At 39.5% G+C, this 18465-nt stretch overlaps 1 protein-coding gene across 3 annotated transcripts in view; it reads right to left on the bottom strand.

Moving 5' to 3' along the window:
* Positions 1–2435: 2435 nt before the first annotated feature.
* EPSTI1 (epithelial stromal interaction 1) overlaps positions 2436–18465 on the bottom strand; it is an 84003-nt gene continuing 67973 nt past the window's right edge. For 2 of the 3 annotated variants that reach the window (XM_048851160.2, XM_048851151.2), the window contains 4 exons: positions 18181–18254; positions 12835–12940; positions 5129–5172; positions 2436–2971 (listed from right to left, as the gene is read on the bottom strand). In XM_048851160.2, coding sequence (XP_048707117.1) covers positions 5152–5172; positions 12835–12940; positions 18181–18254 — 201 coding nt within the window. In that variant the 3' untranslated portion in view covers positions 2436–2971; positions 5129–5151. Of the gene's footprint in view, positions 2974–5128; positions 5173–12834; positions 12941–18180; positions 18255–18465 lie in introns of all 3 variants that reach the window. The other variant, XM_075128677.1, reaches the window with a different exon arrangement.

Genomic DNA, 18465 nt, shown 5'->3' with positions numbered 1-18465 from the left:
TCTCCATGAATGATTGATAAAGCAATGTTGTTTAAGTGTGAAGTGAGAACCTTTGTCCGAATTTTATGATCTGGGTTCAATAATGATGGAATAGGTCATTGTCATAATGAAGACTGTCCGTGTCTTCTTTTAGAATTAGGGTAAATTATCACCAGTCTCGTATCCCAGGACATAAATTGAGTATCTTTCTAGAAGATTTAAGGTTGAGATGGAGCATTTGGACTTCATACAGGAATCACTTGGTGAAATTCTATGGCCCATGTTATATAGGAAGTCAGACTAGTTGCTCATAATGGTTCATTCTAGAGTTAAAAATCTATGAACCAGTTTTTCTGGGAGCTCCAGAAGCTGGTAGGTCTGTCTTGTCAGAATGTTTTTCATTGGTCAAAAGCAGAGAGAAATCACCCAAGAGCTTTTGAGTGCCTTTAGGCCAGTGGTAGGCAACCTGCGGGCCATCAGGGTAATCTGATTGCAGGCCGAGAGACATTTTTCTGATGTTGACTGTCTGCAGGTATGGCCCTCCACGGCTCCCAGTGGACGCAGTACGCTGTTCTCAGATAATGGGAGCTGCAGGAAGTGGCAGCCAGCACAACGGAGACAGCATGGCATTTGTATAAGATAAGATATTACATTACAGAAAAACCTGGGTGTCATATACAAGGGACCCATGATCTTGAAATGAAGGGTTGGAGTTTCAGCTCAACTGTGCATCTGTGAAAAGACGGGCACAAGGCATTTTCCCCACATCTTGTATTCCTGCATAGCCAGGCACAACACTGTAGGAGACTTCAGACATTGTTCCTTGGTAATGCCATCACCACAGCTAGTTATATACCCGGTAAAGGTAGTGTGCACAATACAGCCCTTTGAAAATAAGATCTAGTTTGTCACTGCAGGACGAGCTCAGGAAGAAGCTGTAGCTGAGATAGCAAGAATTCCTTCGGGTGATTTTGCTGCATTATGGCCCCTTCTCATCATGTCCGTTGCAGGCCATGACTTTTAAGTGACAGACTGGCCCTCTGTTTGTATACACCATTTATTTTGTAACTTTTATATTACATATAATCAGAAAGGAAAGAAATAAGTGGGACGATTTAGATGTGCACAGTAATGATTCTGGAAAGGTAGTGCAGAAATCAGTTATCGGTTTCAGAATACTTTCAAAATGAACGAGATTGAGAAAGGGAAGTACTTTGAAGAACAAGTGCCTCTTTCACCACTGAGCAGATCCACCTTCTGGTGGTCAAGATGGTGCGCAGTCCTATTGGACTCAGCACTGCTCCGGGATGTAAAAATAGCAACAGTAACTATAGACACATCCTTTCCACTTAGGATGAAGGGACACAGTCGCCTAACCAAGGTGGATTTGGATTTAGACAGGGATCACTGTCTAATTACCTTCAGAATGCCTCTTTCTGCATACCCTGCCACATCAGTCATGCTCAGCAGGAACACTTCAGCTGACACATGAGGTATGAATTCATGGGGTTGAGAGGCAGGACATTCCTAGTGAAGGGTCTCACTACACTACTAATAATCCAGGCTGAGTGTGAGACTCACCATGTAGAGAGTATAATGCAAGAGCTAACACAGGCATTTCCTAAATCACCACCACTTTATCACATATCATATGACAACCAAGTGCCAGGATCTGACCACTATAAAAAGAAGGTGGAGAGCGGAGCTCTTCCTTATAGAAGCACTCAGAGTACAGTGATGAATGTTTGCATTACAGAGTCATTTTACGGAGATGCAGAGCTCTTTTGCTGAATTTCTGATGTCAGATGCTTAATCCCTGCATAGAGATGCAGAGGTATTTACGCTGAGTCACTCTAAGGTTAGGTCGGGGTGTACAATTAACTCCAATCTAGTAGTATATATGAGATGGTGAGTGATTCTCTGAAACAGACTTAATTATGGGCATTGCAAAGAGAATCCTGCAGGGCAAAAAATGTCGGTGCATCCAAGCTTTGGAATAAAGCTGTGGCTGAAGCTTATGATCTCTTATATACATTCCATATTATAATGGGGATGCAAAATATCATGGCATATCTATGCACTGAGAAAACTGTTTGGGAAACCTTCACCATTACATAAGACACACACCTTTAAATGTGGAATATTTCGTATCTGCATGGTTTACCTACCAGGCACTGTAAGCATCTATTTTACATTAGGCAGAGATTTAGCTTGTGCCTCGGACTTTGTGGAAAGCATTAGCACGTGGTGCCTTACCGAAATAGTGATATTACAACAGGTCAGTTCCATTAGAATGGGAGGGAGAAAGAAAGAAAGAAGTTGGATTGCTTCATTAACTTCTAACATGCAATTTTTTCCCACTGAAGTTAGAGAAAATTGAAGCAAAAAAAAGCACAGTGAAAAGTCAGTGTATTATAGCACAGAAAACTCCCCATAAATTAAAATCACATTGAAAATATTTTTCAAAAGTTTTATTATCATACATTTTATACTCGTTTAAAAACATTTAAAAAGTAAAATATTCAGTTTAGTGCACACAGTAGTATTTCAATTTTTTTCTTTGAACCTCAGCAGATAAGCACCTAGTAAAAATGAACACAATGCCCCTCTCCCTTCCCCCACCACAAGCCTCTGCAAGCGGTCAGATTTTTTGGCTAATTCTAGAGGAGAGAGCAGGTTATTCCTGCAGGTTCCATAGTCATGGAAGCTATAAGCATGCTGAAAAATAAATTACGAAAAAAATATAATGAAACCTTTCACTGTCATTAAAGATTAAATATGACTTTGATAATCAACTGCTTCAAAGATGCGTGAACAATGACAGAAAGAAACCGGTCACTGAAGATTGCTCACTGAAGTGGGTGTGAAGTTGAAGTCAGGGTGAAATCACAGTGCGGTTCAACAAGATAACATTATGAAAAAAAAGCATCCCTAGAGCTTTTTCAAGGTCAGTCGGTCAAGGCCAGATAAAAGTACATATTCCACAAACATCCTGTAACAAGGGAAAACAGAATACAAGTCATCTTACGCAGCAAAACAAAAATAAAAAACAGATCATACAGCTACAGGATTGAGTCCATTGGAAACCAGTGTTTCCCTTTGCCTCTGACATGTTTTATTTTGTAATTTAAAAGGATTTCATTTTTTTATCTTATTATAAATTTGACTTACAAAATGTTCTAGTTATCTGCAGACACATTAATAGCTCTTCGAACAATATATTAATGTAGCAGTCTGGGACGTGATCTCAGATCAACAGTAAAATAAGCCTTACAAGAGAGAGTATGCCAGGATCATGGTGATGTACATTATATACCAGATATTGTAGGGATTGTGAAAAAAAGAGCGAGTTACAATTAACTCAGCTCATTTAGCTACATAATTTTTTTTTTAAAAAAAAAACCCTTAAGTATTGTTATCTGAAAAGTGACGGTAAAATGGAACTTTCTTCCATAGACATACTGCCAGTGTCCATTTACCGCCATATATGCCTACTTCAACTTGAGCAAGGTTTTACTGCAATTTACTCCTCTTAGCCAACGCAGAGCCAATACAACAGAGGGAGTCTATTTTAGAATGGCTCATGTATCAGTGATAGAATTGGCCAAAAGGGTAGACGTGGCAATGTGTGAACCACAAAGAACCCAGGTTGGCTTTCAGATTCCAGGTTATGCTTGCTGAGCTGGCATTTGCCTGCCTCGCCACCCCCGACAGAGAGACACACACACACACACGCGCCTTGTCAGCTGAGCAGACTTGAGCTGGAATTCATTAAAAGATAATATAGAGCACTCTTCAGAATACATCCATGTTAAAAAAAAAAATCATTCCAAAGATAACTGTTTAAATTAATGAAAAAATATAAAGAACCACTAGGGGGTTTTGTCCCATAGGGGACACAGGGCAATGAAAGGGAACATTTAAAAACAAAGTAATCCCACAGAATTTAAAACAAAACAGGGTTGGTTTTTTTAAGTCTCTCCACACACATTCTATCACTTGAAGAGATGATATTCTGAGCCCTATTCCAAGGCCAGAGCTATGAAAGACATCGATACTGGGGCATCAGACACCCCAGACCTCATATTTTAAGATTCCAGGAGTCCTAGTTCTGCTAAGCTTTCAATTCTCTTCCTTGGGGATTGTGAATTAGCAGGGAAGAAAATCTAAAGAAAATCCTTTCCTTTCTAAAATACGGCAGTTTATTTCTATGTTGCATCCTTCAAACAGTATCACAGAGAGAGGTATAATAGAGACTAACACTTTACAGATTTAAGGATTTGCAGAACGGAGTGTGGCAATTTGTACAGGCAGGGGGAAAAAGCAATAGACTGAGATGAAAAGAAGATAAATGTAGACACAATAAAGAAGAAAATTCCACTTTAAAACAAAGGGCCTGATTCCCACATCACCTCCACCAGTTTTAAGAAAGTGAACTCCACTGACTTCTGTGGTGTCCCTTTTAATTTACACTTGTGTATGTGGGAGGAGGATTAGGGCCACAACATTTTAGAAACTTTATCCATAAATGGAAGAATAGGTAGCATACATTAGATGCACAGCTAGCATTTCATTTATGGTACTCCACCACCCCATGTTCTCAGAAACCTACCCTGGCCAATGTCCATGACTGTGTAACAGAAGACAGGTTTTCCGAAGTGAGAACTGGTCTATATTGGTCAATGGTGTAGTTGCACTGATGTAGCTATACTGATGCTAGTGTAGATGTGATGCTCCAGTTTAAACTCTTACTTGCAGTGGTGCAGCTTACCTTGGGTTGAAGTAGTATACATAACACAATGATACAAGTTCTGCAGTCGGTTACAGCCAGCTGGTCTCATATACTTCAGTGGGGTTGTATAGATCGGATTTGGCCCTCAATTATACATGTACAACTCCACTATGTGAATGAGATCACATGGCTATAGCTGAATTGTATGTGTCTTTGTTTTATATATAATATAAATCATAGCTATATTATGTAACTGTGTAGACTAAAGTTAACAATCATTTACATGCTTAACACAAATCACCTCTTGTTGTGACATTTAATTACAAGTGGTAATAATTTAGTTTCCAGTTTAAAAGATAATTAACTTTGACATCTGCATAACACTTGAAGTCAACTAATATAGTTTATTATTCTTACCTTTTTTTGCTTGTATTATTCTTTTACTCAAAATACTTTGAGCGCTAGACAAGAAAGAAAGGTACCTGTGTTAATACAGTATAAATACATATGCACAGAAATATTTACTAAAGGAAGTATTGTTAAATATATAATTAGGGAGAAAATTTCAAAGGCACATATGAGATTGGGTAATAAAATTACAGTAAAAATATTAAGCAAATATTGACTTTTTAATATGAATAGAAGGATGTATTTACCCACGAGACAAAATATTTTCTGCATGGGTTCACTAAATGAGGTCAACATAGGTATTGTTCTGAATGTTTGAGATATCTGGAACTCTCACCACTACAATGTTGCACTTCAAATGTGATGCTGACAGTCCTGGGGCCAGCTCATGCAAAGGCCCCAAGGCCTTAACTGAACACTGACAAAATGCATAGCTAGAAACTAGTCTGGCTCACCTGTGTGTTGGTATTGTTAAAACAGGTATTGGAGTTATAAAAATGTGTTCAATGCTTAGATTTTATGAAATGCTTGTAGGATGATGCATGCAATAATCTCATTTATAAAATCTGTACTCCACGTTATAAAGTTATATTGAGTGCTTGCATTGTAAGCCTCTGTCATAAATTTAAAGGGAAGGGTAAACACCTTTAAATCCCTCCTGGCCAGGGGAAAAACCCTGGCACCTGACCAAAATGACCAATGAGGAGACAAGATACTTTCAAAGCTGGACGGGGGGGGGGAACAAAGGGTTCTCTCTGTCTGTGTGTTGTTTTTGCCGGGACCAGAGCAGGAATGCAGGTCAGAACTCCTGTAAAAAGTCAGTAAGCAATCTAGTTAGATATGCGTTAGATTCTGTTTTGTTTAAATGGCTGATAAAAGAAGTTGTGCTGAATGGGATCAATCATAGAATATCAGGGTTGGAAGGGACCCCTGAAGGTCATCTAGTCCAACCCCCTGCTCGAAGCAGGACCAATTCCCAGTTAAATCATCCCAGCCAGGGCTTTGTCAAGCCTGACCTTAAAAACCTCTAAGGAAGGAGATTCTTCCACCTCCCTAGGTAACGCATTCCAGTGTTTCACCACCCTCTTAGTGAAAAAGTTTTTCCTAATATCCAATCTAAACCTCCCCCACTGCAACTTGAGACCATTACTCCTCGTTCTGTCATCTGCTACCATTGAGAACAGTCTAGAGCCATCCTCTTTGGAACCCCCTTTCAGGTAGTTGAAAGCAGCTATCAAATCCCCCCTCATTCTTCTCTTCTGCAGACTAAACAATCCCAGCTCCCTCAGCCTCTCCTCATAAGTCATGTGTTCCAGACCCCTAATCATTTTTGTTGCCCTTCGCTGGACTCTCTCCAATTTATCCACATCCTTCTTGTAGTGTGGGGCCCAAAACTGGACACAGTACTCCAGATGAGGCCTCACCAATGTTGAATAGAGGGGAACGATCACGTCCCTCGATCTGCTCGCTATGCCCCTACTTATACATCCCAAAATGCCATTGGCCTTCTTGGCAACAAGGGCACACTGCTGACTCATATCCAGCTTCTCGTCCACTGTCACCCCTAGATCCTTTTCCGCAGAACTGCTGCCTAGCCATTCGGTCCCTAGTCTGTAGCGGTGCATTGGATTCTTCCATCCTAAGTGCAGGACCCTGCACTTATCCTTATTGAACCTCATCAGATTTCTTTTGGCCCAATCCTCCAATTTGTCTAGGTCCTTCTGTATCCTATCCCTCCCCTCCAGCGTATCTACCACTCCTCCCAGTTTAGTATCATCCGCAAATTTGCTGAGAGTGCAATCCACACCATCCTCCAGATCATTTATGAAGATATTGAACAAAACCGGCCCCAGGACCGACCCTTGGGGCACTCCACTTGATACCGGCTGCCAACTAGACATGGAGCCATTGATCACTAACAATGATCAATGTTAGTGATGTATATTCCTGTTTTTGTGTCTTTTTGTAACTTAAGGTTTAGCCTAGAGGGATTCTCTAAGTTTTGAATCTGATTACCCTGTAAGGTATTTACCATCCTGATTTTACAGAGGTGATTCTTTTACTTTTTCTTCTATTAAAATTCTTCTTTTAAGAACCTGATTGCTTTTTCATTGTTCTTAAGATCCAAGAGTTTGGGTCTGTGTTCACCTATGCAAACTGGTGAGGATTTTTATCAAGCCTTCCCCAGGAAAGGGGGTGTCTGGCTTGGGGGGATTTTGTGGGGAAAGACGTTTCCAAATGGGCTCTTTCCTGGTTATATTTGTTAGATGCTTGGTGGTGGCAGCAATAAAGTCCAGGGACAAAAGGTAAAATAGTTCGTACCTTGGGGAAGTTTTAACCTAAGCTGGTAAAAATAAGCTTAGGGGGTTTTTCATGCAGGTCCCCACATCTGTACCCTAGAGTTCAGAGTGGGGAAGGAACCTTGACAACCTCTATAACTGTAACTCAAAGAGGAAAGATGCATGACCTAATATAAAATGCTGGCTTCCTACCGAAGGTATTAGATCTTGCCCAGGAGATCCTTTGCAAACAGATGAGCCATTGTGAAACAAAGGACAAAGACTTTGTTAATTGTATTCCTATACCCAACCCCACATGAAGAGGAGACCTGTGCATGAATTTATCCCATCATCTTGAACTCATAGTCTGGGAGGAAGTGAATAAAAATTCTTGACAAGAAGAAACTGGGTCTCTATGCTGCTTGACATTGGAGCGTGAAAGATTTCTAAGCATAAGCAAGGGATCCCCAGCAGCTGGGCTGGTCCTAGTCTGGGCTGGCCCAAGTGGACACAAAGCTTGCATATTACAGCAGCTTCTATTGCCTTTTGGAATCAAAGACTATAACTGTGTGTGTGTGTGTGTGTGTGTGTGTGTGTGTGGTTACTTGCTTTAACCTTGTAAATAACTCACTTTTTCTTATTTAATAAATCTTTCATTATTTTATTATAGGATTGGCTACAAGTGTTGTCTTTCCTGTAAGATCTAAAGTGCAATTGACCTGGGATAAGTGACCAGTCCTTTGGAATTGGGAGTAGCCAGAATACTGTTGTTATTTTTGGTGTAAGTGACCATCTATCAACAAGGCAAGCTTGCTTGAGTGGCAAGATAGATTGGAGTACCCAAGGGAATGATCTATGGCTCCATGTTAAGGCAGTTGTAGTGCCCAAGGAGTTAACACTTGAGGCTTAGTTGTTGAAATCTAAGTACAGAACTCTTCAACCAATTCTGGGTGTGTGCCCTGCTTAAACAGTCTACCCTGAAGGTGGTACTCATGCCCTTGAACCACTTCAGACAGCATGACACACGAGCGCCAACTTTTCCCTTTGAAAATAACATTCAAGAGAATTTTTTTTACCTCAGATCAGATAGCACATATTTGCATATGCTATTTGATCAGCTCTTCAGATAAATAATCATTAAACTCAGCTGCAACCACTCAGGATGCACTCAATAAGCCCCCTATCTATACCTCTGTTTCTGCTGTAAAAGTGGTTTTAAACATCCATTTCTTTCATAGTTCTTCCTAAAGGGTTCAACATTAAAAACACACCTTAATTAACTAAATTGTGCCCCAACTAATGAATACCAGCCAGGCAAAACCATTAGCAGTAACCAATTTTTTTCAACATACGAATTTCCATACTGGATTGGACTCCTAGTCCTGCCAGTCCAGTATCCGGTCTCCAATCTCCCCTTGGTAGGAAAGCAAAATTGGTTTGGTTTCCCAACAAGGGTGAAACAATAATGCTCATGAGTGTTACATGTGCAATAAAAATGCCAGTGTAAATGTAGCTTTACACATGTGATTAGGCTGTTCAATATTGGACCACAGATTTGTCAGGTGACTCTACATTTAACCAGGTCACTATATGCAACAATAAGCTTTATGGCATGTTGCATCCCTTGAAAAATTAGCAGGAGAAAACAGCACACGATAGCTATTGAATAAGACTCCAGAAGAATCATTCCAATACAACATGCTACAAAATTACACTGACATCGTCAGTCTCATTCATTTAGACACAGTTGCTTTTCCAGTAGATTCTTGTTCTACATATTGGAGCAGTACAGAATGTGGTCTATTATCTCAGTGCACCTATGCCTTCAGTGTATTAGCTTTCCGCTCCCTATAAGAATTCATACTTAATTGTGCTTCACCAAAAGGAGCAGAGTCAGCATCCAAAAAGCATTCCTCATTCTTATGCATGACCCAGTGTAATGGAGACATGAAATGAGATAGTAATATAACCCAAGTTGCTTTCTAGGTCCCAAGTTTACCATAGCTCTGTAAGGTTTTAACATGACAGCTTATATTTTGTTAAAGAAGACTACATAGATTTCAGCAGTTTACCATGTGTTATCGCTCTATGAATGGGATAAAGGAAAGGCCCATGGAGGGCCCTTGATTTTCACACAAAAATAAGAGCTCCATTAAGGTACTTGCAATGTATTAATACTTGGCCTCTATAAATCCCTCAGTTCTTTAAGTATGGGTAAAAATTCAGCTGAACTGCATATAAAGACGTGCAAAATATTTGAAGTTATTTTCATAAAAAAAGAAGAAAACTGTATTTGAATTAAGCCAGGTATACCATTTAGATTATTAGTGCCAAAATAGTTGAGACAATTTGTCCGCAATTTAAACCTTGGGCTTTAATACTTTGTGAAATTATAAATCATACTGAGCTGACAGCTGTTGCTGTTTTCCAAAAAGAATGGTTTACAATGGTTGTCAATGTATTAACTGGAGCCTTCTTCAAGATCTTCCCTTTTAGCCTGTGATGAACCCTACATCCCAAGGGAGCATCAGCTTGCAGAGAGCAGTGGGGTATTAATTTGTTTTGCATTTTTAAAAAATCCACAACATTTGTCTCCCACAACCAAGAAAGGAGGTAAAAGCACTTGGTCAACGAGCTGATACGAAGCTGCATTTTGCTGGAAAGATTTATACTTTGTTCTTTAAAAGTGCACTGAGTTTCCATGATTCCATGATTTTTTTTCTTCAAAGAAGCCAAGCAGAAGGTTTCATATTTTAAATTGGATACCCTGTGTCTTTGTCACAATTTTATGGGGAAAAATGAACAGCTGTATCTTTGATGTGCTATTTTTTTCCTTCAAGACTGTATTAAACTGAGTATATGGTTGGCATAACAAAATGTTCAATTTAGATCATTTGAAGATAAGTGGATTATGGTGGATGAAAACCTTAGATGGGGGTATCCTTTGACAGGGATTTTAGTGTTTTTATCTATCTATCTATCTGCTACTTCATGGAATCTGATCTGTTCCAAACGCAAAGTATTTGCTCTCCAGAACTATGCTGAGAACTACATTACTGGCAGGTAGCTGTATCCAGAAAAGGGATGAACTCCCAGATTCAGGAAATCATCCCATCTGTCCCTTCAATTTGATGGTAGAATATCATGGAACATTTGACAGCTTCCTCCTTCTGGAGGAGTCACTGAAGATTTTTTTCTCTATACTTAATTTAAACCAATTTTGAGTTCTAGAGATTTGCATAAACCATGATTTGACCCAATTTGTTTCATTGCTTCTTTGCCTCCCCACATCACATCAAACTCTGAACCAAATAACCTTTAAAATAAAGTGGTCACCCTTTAATACTGGAGTGCAGACTATGTACTCCATTCTCTTCAAAAATGGATAGCAGGATCCAAACCCTCCAATGGAGGAGTTTACAATCTCAGACCCTGATCCTGAAAAGATTTTTCCATGTGCTTGACTGTATGCACTCTATGTAGTAATGCAATTGGCTTTAATGGGACAACTCATATATGCTTAAATTTAAGCACATATTTAAGTCTTTGTAAGATCAGAGTCTAAAGTTTCAATCCTGCAAGTGGAGTCCTCTCCCAATCCTGATTTGTGTTTGTAGGATTCCGGGCTCCCCTCCCTGCTGATTTTTTTTTTTTAAGTGGTCACTTTAAATTCCTTCCCATGATGCATCATTGCATTTTTTACTCATCCTTGTTTTATTTGCTCTTCTCTTCTCTCTAATTTCTAGTTGGAAACAGAAAGCCATTCTTTGTCATTTTTAGACAGTAGAAGGCAGGCTATTGTAGCTTGGGGTTTTATTTACATGATGGCCTCTAAAGTAGTAAGGTTTCAGAGTAGCAGCTGTGTTAGTCTGTATCCGCAAAAAGAAAAAGGAGGACCTGTGGCACCTTAGAGACTAACACATTTATTTGAGCATAAGCTTTTGTGAGCTACAGTATTGTGGCTTTGTTTAGCTGATTCTTATAAAAAGAAGCAAGGATAAACACAATAGCACAGATTGCTGCACACAGCCATAATAGAATATGAAGTGATCTATACGTAGATTCAAACTACTTATGTTTTGTAACAGAAGCATGTATTATGTAGGGTACTACATTATGGTGGATTGGCTCTGATGGCAAAGTTCTACTCCCAGTGAAGTCATTGTCAAAATTTTCAACAATTGGGCAGACAGACGTTCTTGTAGTTAGGACCCTGGACTAGAAGTCAGAAGATCTGGGTTCAGGTCCTTGCTTGGCCACAGGTTTCCTGTAGCATCTTGAAATATACATTTAGTCTGTGCCTCTGTTCCCTCATCTGCAAAGTGGGGGTTGTAATACTTCCTCTCTCCACCCTTTGTCAATCTTACCTCCTGAGACCCTCCCCAAAGAGCTAAACATCTGTCTCTTTCTATGTTGTTGGTGGGCTCAGTTGGCTTGGGATTTCTTAGCACAACTGTGACATGGATAGTTTCAATGGGGATGGCCCTTGTATTGCAAAGACTTCTATCCATGGTTAACCAGGATTGCTCACATGTATAAATGTTAAACATGTATTCAAGTCTGTAGGATTGGGCTATATGTGCTGGAAACAGACATCAGAAGACAATCACCATGGTTACTCAAAGTTGCTGTTTATCATTTAAGCTAGCATCGGTTTTCGCTACATTTGCCAGTTCACTTAACCCTATGTGCCTTTCTGCAATGTTTAATCCCTTTGCAGAATTTCCTTTTCAGCAAATTATCCTTTTAACAATTGCACTGGCCCTTAATGGGCAATTTCTGCTGTGGTTCATTTAAATATAAGGGACTAGCACAAATATTTTTGGATCACTCAGTGATACCATTATGCAGAACTGTAGTCACATTCATTTTTTATTAATGCGTGAATACAGTTTGGTACCTAATATTGAATATTTAATGGATTACAGCAAAATTCCATGATTTTTTTCTTCAAAGAAGCCAAGCAGAAGGTTTCATATTTTAAATTGGATACACTGTCTTTCTTGTCACAATTTTATGGGGAAAAATGAACAGCTGTATCTTTGATGTGCTATTTTTTCCCTTCAAGAATGTATTAAAAATGTTTACAACATTTCCAAACATCTTTCATTTAGAGTCTTTTGAAAATCTCTTTAAACCTTCATTTATTTTTGTTCTAAACTTAGGGAAGCAGTGAAAAAGTCTTGCATTCAAGGCAATCTAGTTCTGCAGTAAAGGCAGCTGTCATTTTTTATTTTGATAAGACTGCTTATATCAGGATTTTTTTCTCAAAAGCTATTGTAGAACTTATAGTAATCATCCTGGCAGACTGCCCATCAGACTAAACAGAACACTAAAAGAATAATATCTGGGGAGTAGACAGCTACATTAAAAACAAAACAAAAAAACTTTATTGATTTAAACTGTGGGATTTTGAAAGGTGCTTTTGCTACTCACCCAGCTGTCACCACCAAAACGATCCATATTTTCAAAATGTCCAGATTGGTGAATGCCGCTTGGTTGACTTTTGCTTTGTAGTCTATCCAGAAAAGCATTATTTACCCTTAAAAACAAGGGGGAAATGAACATTAATAATAGCAGCTTGGTAAGAGGTTGACAGACTTTGAAATTCAATATTATATAAATTCTGTGAATGACTTTTGGTGCTTAAAAGTCATCTGTGAACCCCTTTGCTTAGTTAAAACTAGGGCTGCCAATTAATTGCAGTTAACTCATGTGATTAACTAAAAAAAAATTAATCGCAATTAAACAAATTAATCACAATCACACTGTTAAACAATAGAATACCAATTGAAATTTTATTAAATATTTTGGATGTTTTTCTACATTTTCAAATATATCGATTTCAGTTACAACACAATACAAAGTGTACAGTGCTCACTTTATATTATTTTTGATTACAAATACTTGCACTGTAAAAATAATAAAAAGAAATTGTACTTTTCATTTCACTTCATACAAGTACTGCAGTGCAATCTCTTTGTGATGAAAGTTGTTTTATTTTATACATAATTCTACATTTGTAAGTTCAATGTAAAACTTTAGAAACTACAAGTCCAATCAGTCCTACTTCCTTTTCAGGCAATCGCTCAGACAAACAAGTTTGTTTACATTTGCAGAAGATAAAGCTGCCCACTTCTTGTTCACAATGTCACCTGAAAATGAGAACACGTGTTCTCATGGCACTGTTGTAGCCAGCATCGCAAGATATTTACATGTCAGATGCGCTAAAGATTCATATGTCCCTTCGTGCTTCTACCACCATTTCAGAGGACATGCGTCCATACTGATGACGGGTTCTGCTCGATAATGGTCCAAGCAGTGCAGTCCGATGCATGTTCATTTTCATCATCTGGTCAGATGCCACCAGCAGAAGGTTGATTTACTTTTTTGGTGGTTCGGGTTCTGTAGTTTCCACATCAGAGCGTTGCTCTTTTCAGACTTCTGAAAGCATGTTCCACACCTAATCCCTCTCAAATTTTGGAAGGCACTTCAGATTCTTAAATCTTGGGTCAAGGGACGTATCTATCTTTAGAAATTTCACATTGGTACCTTTGCATTTTGTCAAATCAGCTGTGAAAGTGTTCTTAAAATGAACAACGTGTGCTGGGTCATCGGCCGAGACTGCTATAACATGAAATATATGGCAGAATGCAGGTAAAACCAAGCAGATGTACAATTCTTCCCCAAGTTCAGTCACAAATTTAGTTAACGCGTTCTTTTAACGAGCGTCATCAGCATGGATGCATGTCCTCTGGAATGGTGGTAGAAGCACGAAGGGACATATGAATCTTTAGCGCATCTGACACGTAAATGTCTTGCGATGCCGGCTACAACAGTGTCATCTGAACGCCTGTTCTCACTTTCAAGTGACATTGTAATTAAGAAGTGGGCAGCATTATCTCGTGTAAATGTAAACAAACTTGTTTTTCTTAGTGATTGGCTGAACAAGAAGTAGGACCAAGTGGGCTTGTAGCTTCTAAAGTTTTGCATTGTTTTGGTTTTGAGTGCAGTTCTGTAACAAAAAGGTAAATTTATAACTTGCACTTTCATAATAAAGAGATTGCACTACAGTACTTGTATGAAGTGAATTAAAAATACAATTTCTATCACTTTTACAGTGCAAGTATTTGTAATAAAAAATAAATATAAAGTGAGCACTGTACACTTTGTATTCCGTGTCGTAATTGAAATAAATATATTTGAAAATGTACACACTTCACCAGTCATAAGAATGGCCATACTGGGTCAGACCAAAGATCCATCCAGCCCAGTATCCTGTCTGCCGACAGTGGCCTATGCCAGATGCCCCAGAGGGAGTGAACCTAACAGGTAATGATCAAGTGATCTCTCTCCTGCCATCCATCTCCACCCTCTGACAAACAGGCTAGGGGACACCATGCCTTACGCATCCTGGCTAATAGCCATTAATGGACCTAACCTCCATGAATTTATCTAGTTCTCTTTTAAACCCTGTTATAGTTCTAGCCTTCAAAACCTCCTCAGGCAAGGAGTTCCACAGGTTGACTGTGCGCTGTGTGAAGAACTTCCTTTTATTTGTTTTAAACCTGCTGCCCATTCATTTCATTTGGTGGCCCCTAGTTCTTATATTATGGGAATCATAGAATATCAGGGTTGGAAGGGACCTCAGGAGGTCATCTAGTCTAACCCCCTGCTCAAAGCAGGGCCAATCTCCAATTAAATCATCCCAGCCAGGGCTTTGTCAAGCCTGACCTTAAAAACTTCTAAGGAAGGAGATTCTACCATCTCCCTAGGTAACACATTCCAGTGCTTCACCACCCTCCTAGTGAAAAAGTTTTTCCTAATATCCAACCTAAACCTCCCCCACTGCAACTTGAGACCATTATTCCTTGTCCTGTCCTCTTCTACCACTGAGAATAGTCTAGAACCATCCTCTCTGGAACCCCCTCTCAGGTAGTTGAAAGCAGCTATCAAATCCCCCCTCATTCTTCTCTTCTGCAGACTAAACAATCCCAGTTCCCTCAGCCTCTCCTCATAACTCATGTGTTCCAGACCCCTAATCATTTTTGTTGCCCTTCGCTGGACTCTCTCCAATTTATCCACATCCTTCTTGTAGTGTGGGGCCCAAAACTGGACACAGTACTCCAGATGAGGCCTCACCAATGTTGAATAGAGGGGAACGATCACATCCCTCGATCTGCTCGCTATGCTCCTACTTATACATCCCAAAATGCCATTGGCCTTCTTGGCAACAAGGGCACACTGCTGACTCATATCCAGCTTCTCGTTCACTGTCACCCCTAGGTCCTTTTCCACAGAACTGCTGCCTAGCCATTCGGTCCCTAGTCTGTAGCGGTGCATTGGGTTCTTCCGTCCTAAGTGCAGGACCCTGCACTTATCCTTATTGAACCTCATCAGATTTCTTTTGGCCCAATCCTCCAATTTGTCTAGGTCCCTCTGTATCCTATCCCTGCCCTCCAGTGTATCTACCACTCCTCCTAGTTTAGTATCATCCGCAAATTTGCTGAGAGTGCAATCCACACCATCCTCCAGATCATTTATGAAGATATTGAACAAAACCGGCCCCAGGACCGACCCCTCAGGCACTGCACTTGACACCGGCTGCCAACTAGACATGGAGCCATTGATCACTACCCGTTGAGCCTGACAATCTAGCCAACTTTCTACCCACCTTATAGTCCATTCATCCAGCCCATACTTCTTTAACTTGCTGACAAGAATACTGTGGGAGACTGTGTCAAAAGCTTTGCTAAAGTCAAGAAACAATACATCCACTGCTTTCCCTTCATCCACAGAACCAGTAATCTCATCATAGAAGGCGATTAGATTAGTCAGGCATGACCTTCCCTTGGTGAATCCATGCTGACTGTTCCTGATCACTTTCCTCTCATGTAAGTGCTTCAGGATTGATTCTTTAAGGACCTGCTCCATGATTTTTCCGGGGACTGAGGTGAGGCTGACTGGTAAATAAAAGTAAATAACTTTTCCTTATTCACTTCATCCACACCACTCATGATTTTATATACCTCTATCATATCCCCCACTAGGTCTCCTTTTTTCGAAGCTGAAAAGTCCTACCTTCTTTAATCTCTCCTTATATGGGACCTGTTCCAAATCCCTAATCATTTTAGTTGCCCTTTTCTGAACCTTTTCTAATGCCAGTATATCTTTTTTGAGATGAGGGGACCACATCTGTATGCAGTATTCAAGATGTGGGCGTACCATAGATTTATATAAGGGCAATAAGATATTCTCCCTCTTATTCTCTATCCCTTTTTTAATGATTCCTAACATCCTGTTTGCTTTTTTGACTGCCGCTGCACATTGCATAGATGTCTTCAGAGAACTATCCATGATGACTCCAAGATCTCTTTCCTGATTAGTTGTAGATAAATTAGCCCCCCCATCATATTGTCTGTATAGTTGGGGTTATTTTTTCCCATGTGCATTACTTTACATTTATCCACATTAAAATTTCATTTGTCATTTTGTTGCCCAATCACTTAGTTTTGTGAGATCTTTTTGAAGTTCTTCACAGTCTGCTTTGGTCTTAACTATCTTGAGCAGTTTAGTATCGTCTGCAAACTTTGCCACCTCACTGGTTTACCCCTTCCTCCAGATCATTTATAAATAAGTTGAATAGGATTGGTCCTAGGACTGACCCTTTGGGAACACTAGTTACTCCTCTCCATTCTGAAAATTTACCATTTATTCCTACCCTTTGTTCCCTGTCTTTTAACCAGTTCTCAATCCATGAAAGGATCTTCTTTCTTATCCCATGACAACTTAATTTACATAAGAGCCTTTGATGAAGGTCCTTGTCAAAGGCTTTCTGGAAATCTAAATACACTATGTCCACTGGTTCCCCCTTGTCCACATGTTTTTGACCCCTTCAAAGAACTGTAATAGATTAGTAAGACATGATTTCCCTTTACAGAAACCATGTTGACTTTTGCCCAACAATTTATGTTCTTCTATGTGTAGGACAATTTTATTCTTTACTATTGTTTCAACTAATTTGCCCGGTACTGACATTAGACTTACCGGTCTGTAATTGCCGAGATCACCTCTAGAGCCCTCTTTAAATATTGGCGTTACATTAGCTATCTTCCAGTCACTGGGTACAGAAGCGGATTTAAAGGACAAGTTACAAACTACAATTAATAGTTCCGCAATTTCACATTTGGAGTTTTTTCAAAACTCTTGTGTGAATGCCATCTGGTCCCGGTGACTTGTTACTGTTAAGTTTATCAATTAATTCCAAAACCTCCTCTAGTGACACTTCAATCTGTGACAATTCCGCAGATTTGTCACCTACAAAGGACGGCTCAGGTTTGGGAATCTCCCTAACAGTCTCAGCCGTGAAGACTGAAGCAAAGAATTCATGCTAAGGCATTTACCATGACTGAGAAGATAAGGTAGGCATAGTGACATGCACAGTTCTCTGAAATTCTGGGCTTTAGGATATAATAATCAGATTGCCCTCCAAATGCATTCCAAAAGATCCATTCTGACTTCACACAAGTAGGTAAGTAACAAAACCCATTTTTGAAAAAAAGTTACTGCACTCGTGCACAACTGTGTAGAAATGGATTATAAAGGAGTTGTGACAATGGGTGTCAATGGCTTGTCCGAGTGCAAGGTTGATGCTGAAGATGTTACTTGGAGCAATCTCATTGCAATGGTTCCCTAAAGCACAAGATAGCAGTTTCGTGAAGCCGTCTACACAGGAATTCAATGTAAGCCATTTCTTCTGGTTTTTTCCCCCATCAATTATACCTCCTCTGTTCATTCTGATGCACTTTTGTTCTTTCTTGCTCTTCTTGCTCTCGTCTCAGTTCCAATAATTCACCCTGGGAACAATAAAAGAGAAACCCAAAAACTATTTTTTAAAAAATTAACAGTTATTCAGAAGATAAACCCAATTAATTACACAATATATTCACCTTAACTAGTGCACTATTTAATTTGCCAATCGTTTACTTAAATTTTAGTTCCTCTGGGAAGTAAGTTTTATTTACAATACCCAATTGCATCCAAAAAAGGCACTATATTTCCTCTTCA

This window comes from Caretta caretta, chromosome 1 (genome assembly GCF_965140235.1).
Source record: "Caretta caretta isolate rCarCar2 chromosome 1, rCarCar1.hap1, whole genome shotgun sequence".
NCBI lineage: Eukaryota > Metazoa > Chordata > Testudines > Cheloniidae > Caretta > Caretta caretta.
This window is presented reverse-complemented; position numbering and strand designations above follow the sequence as displayed.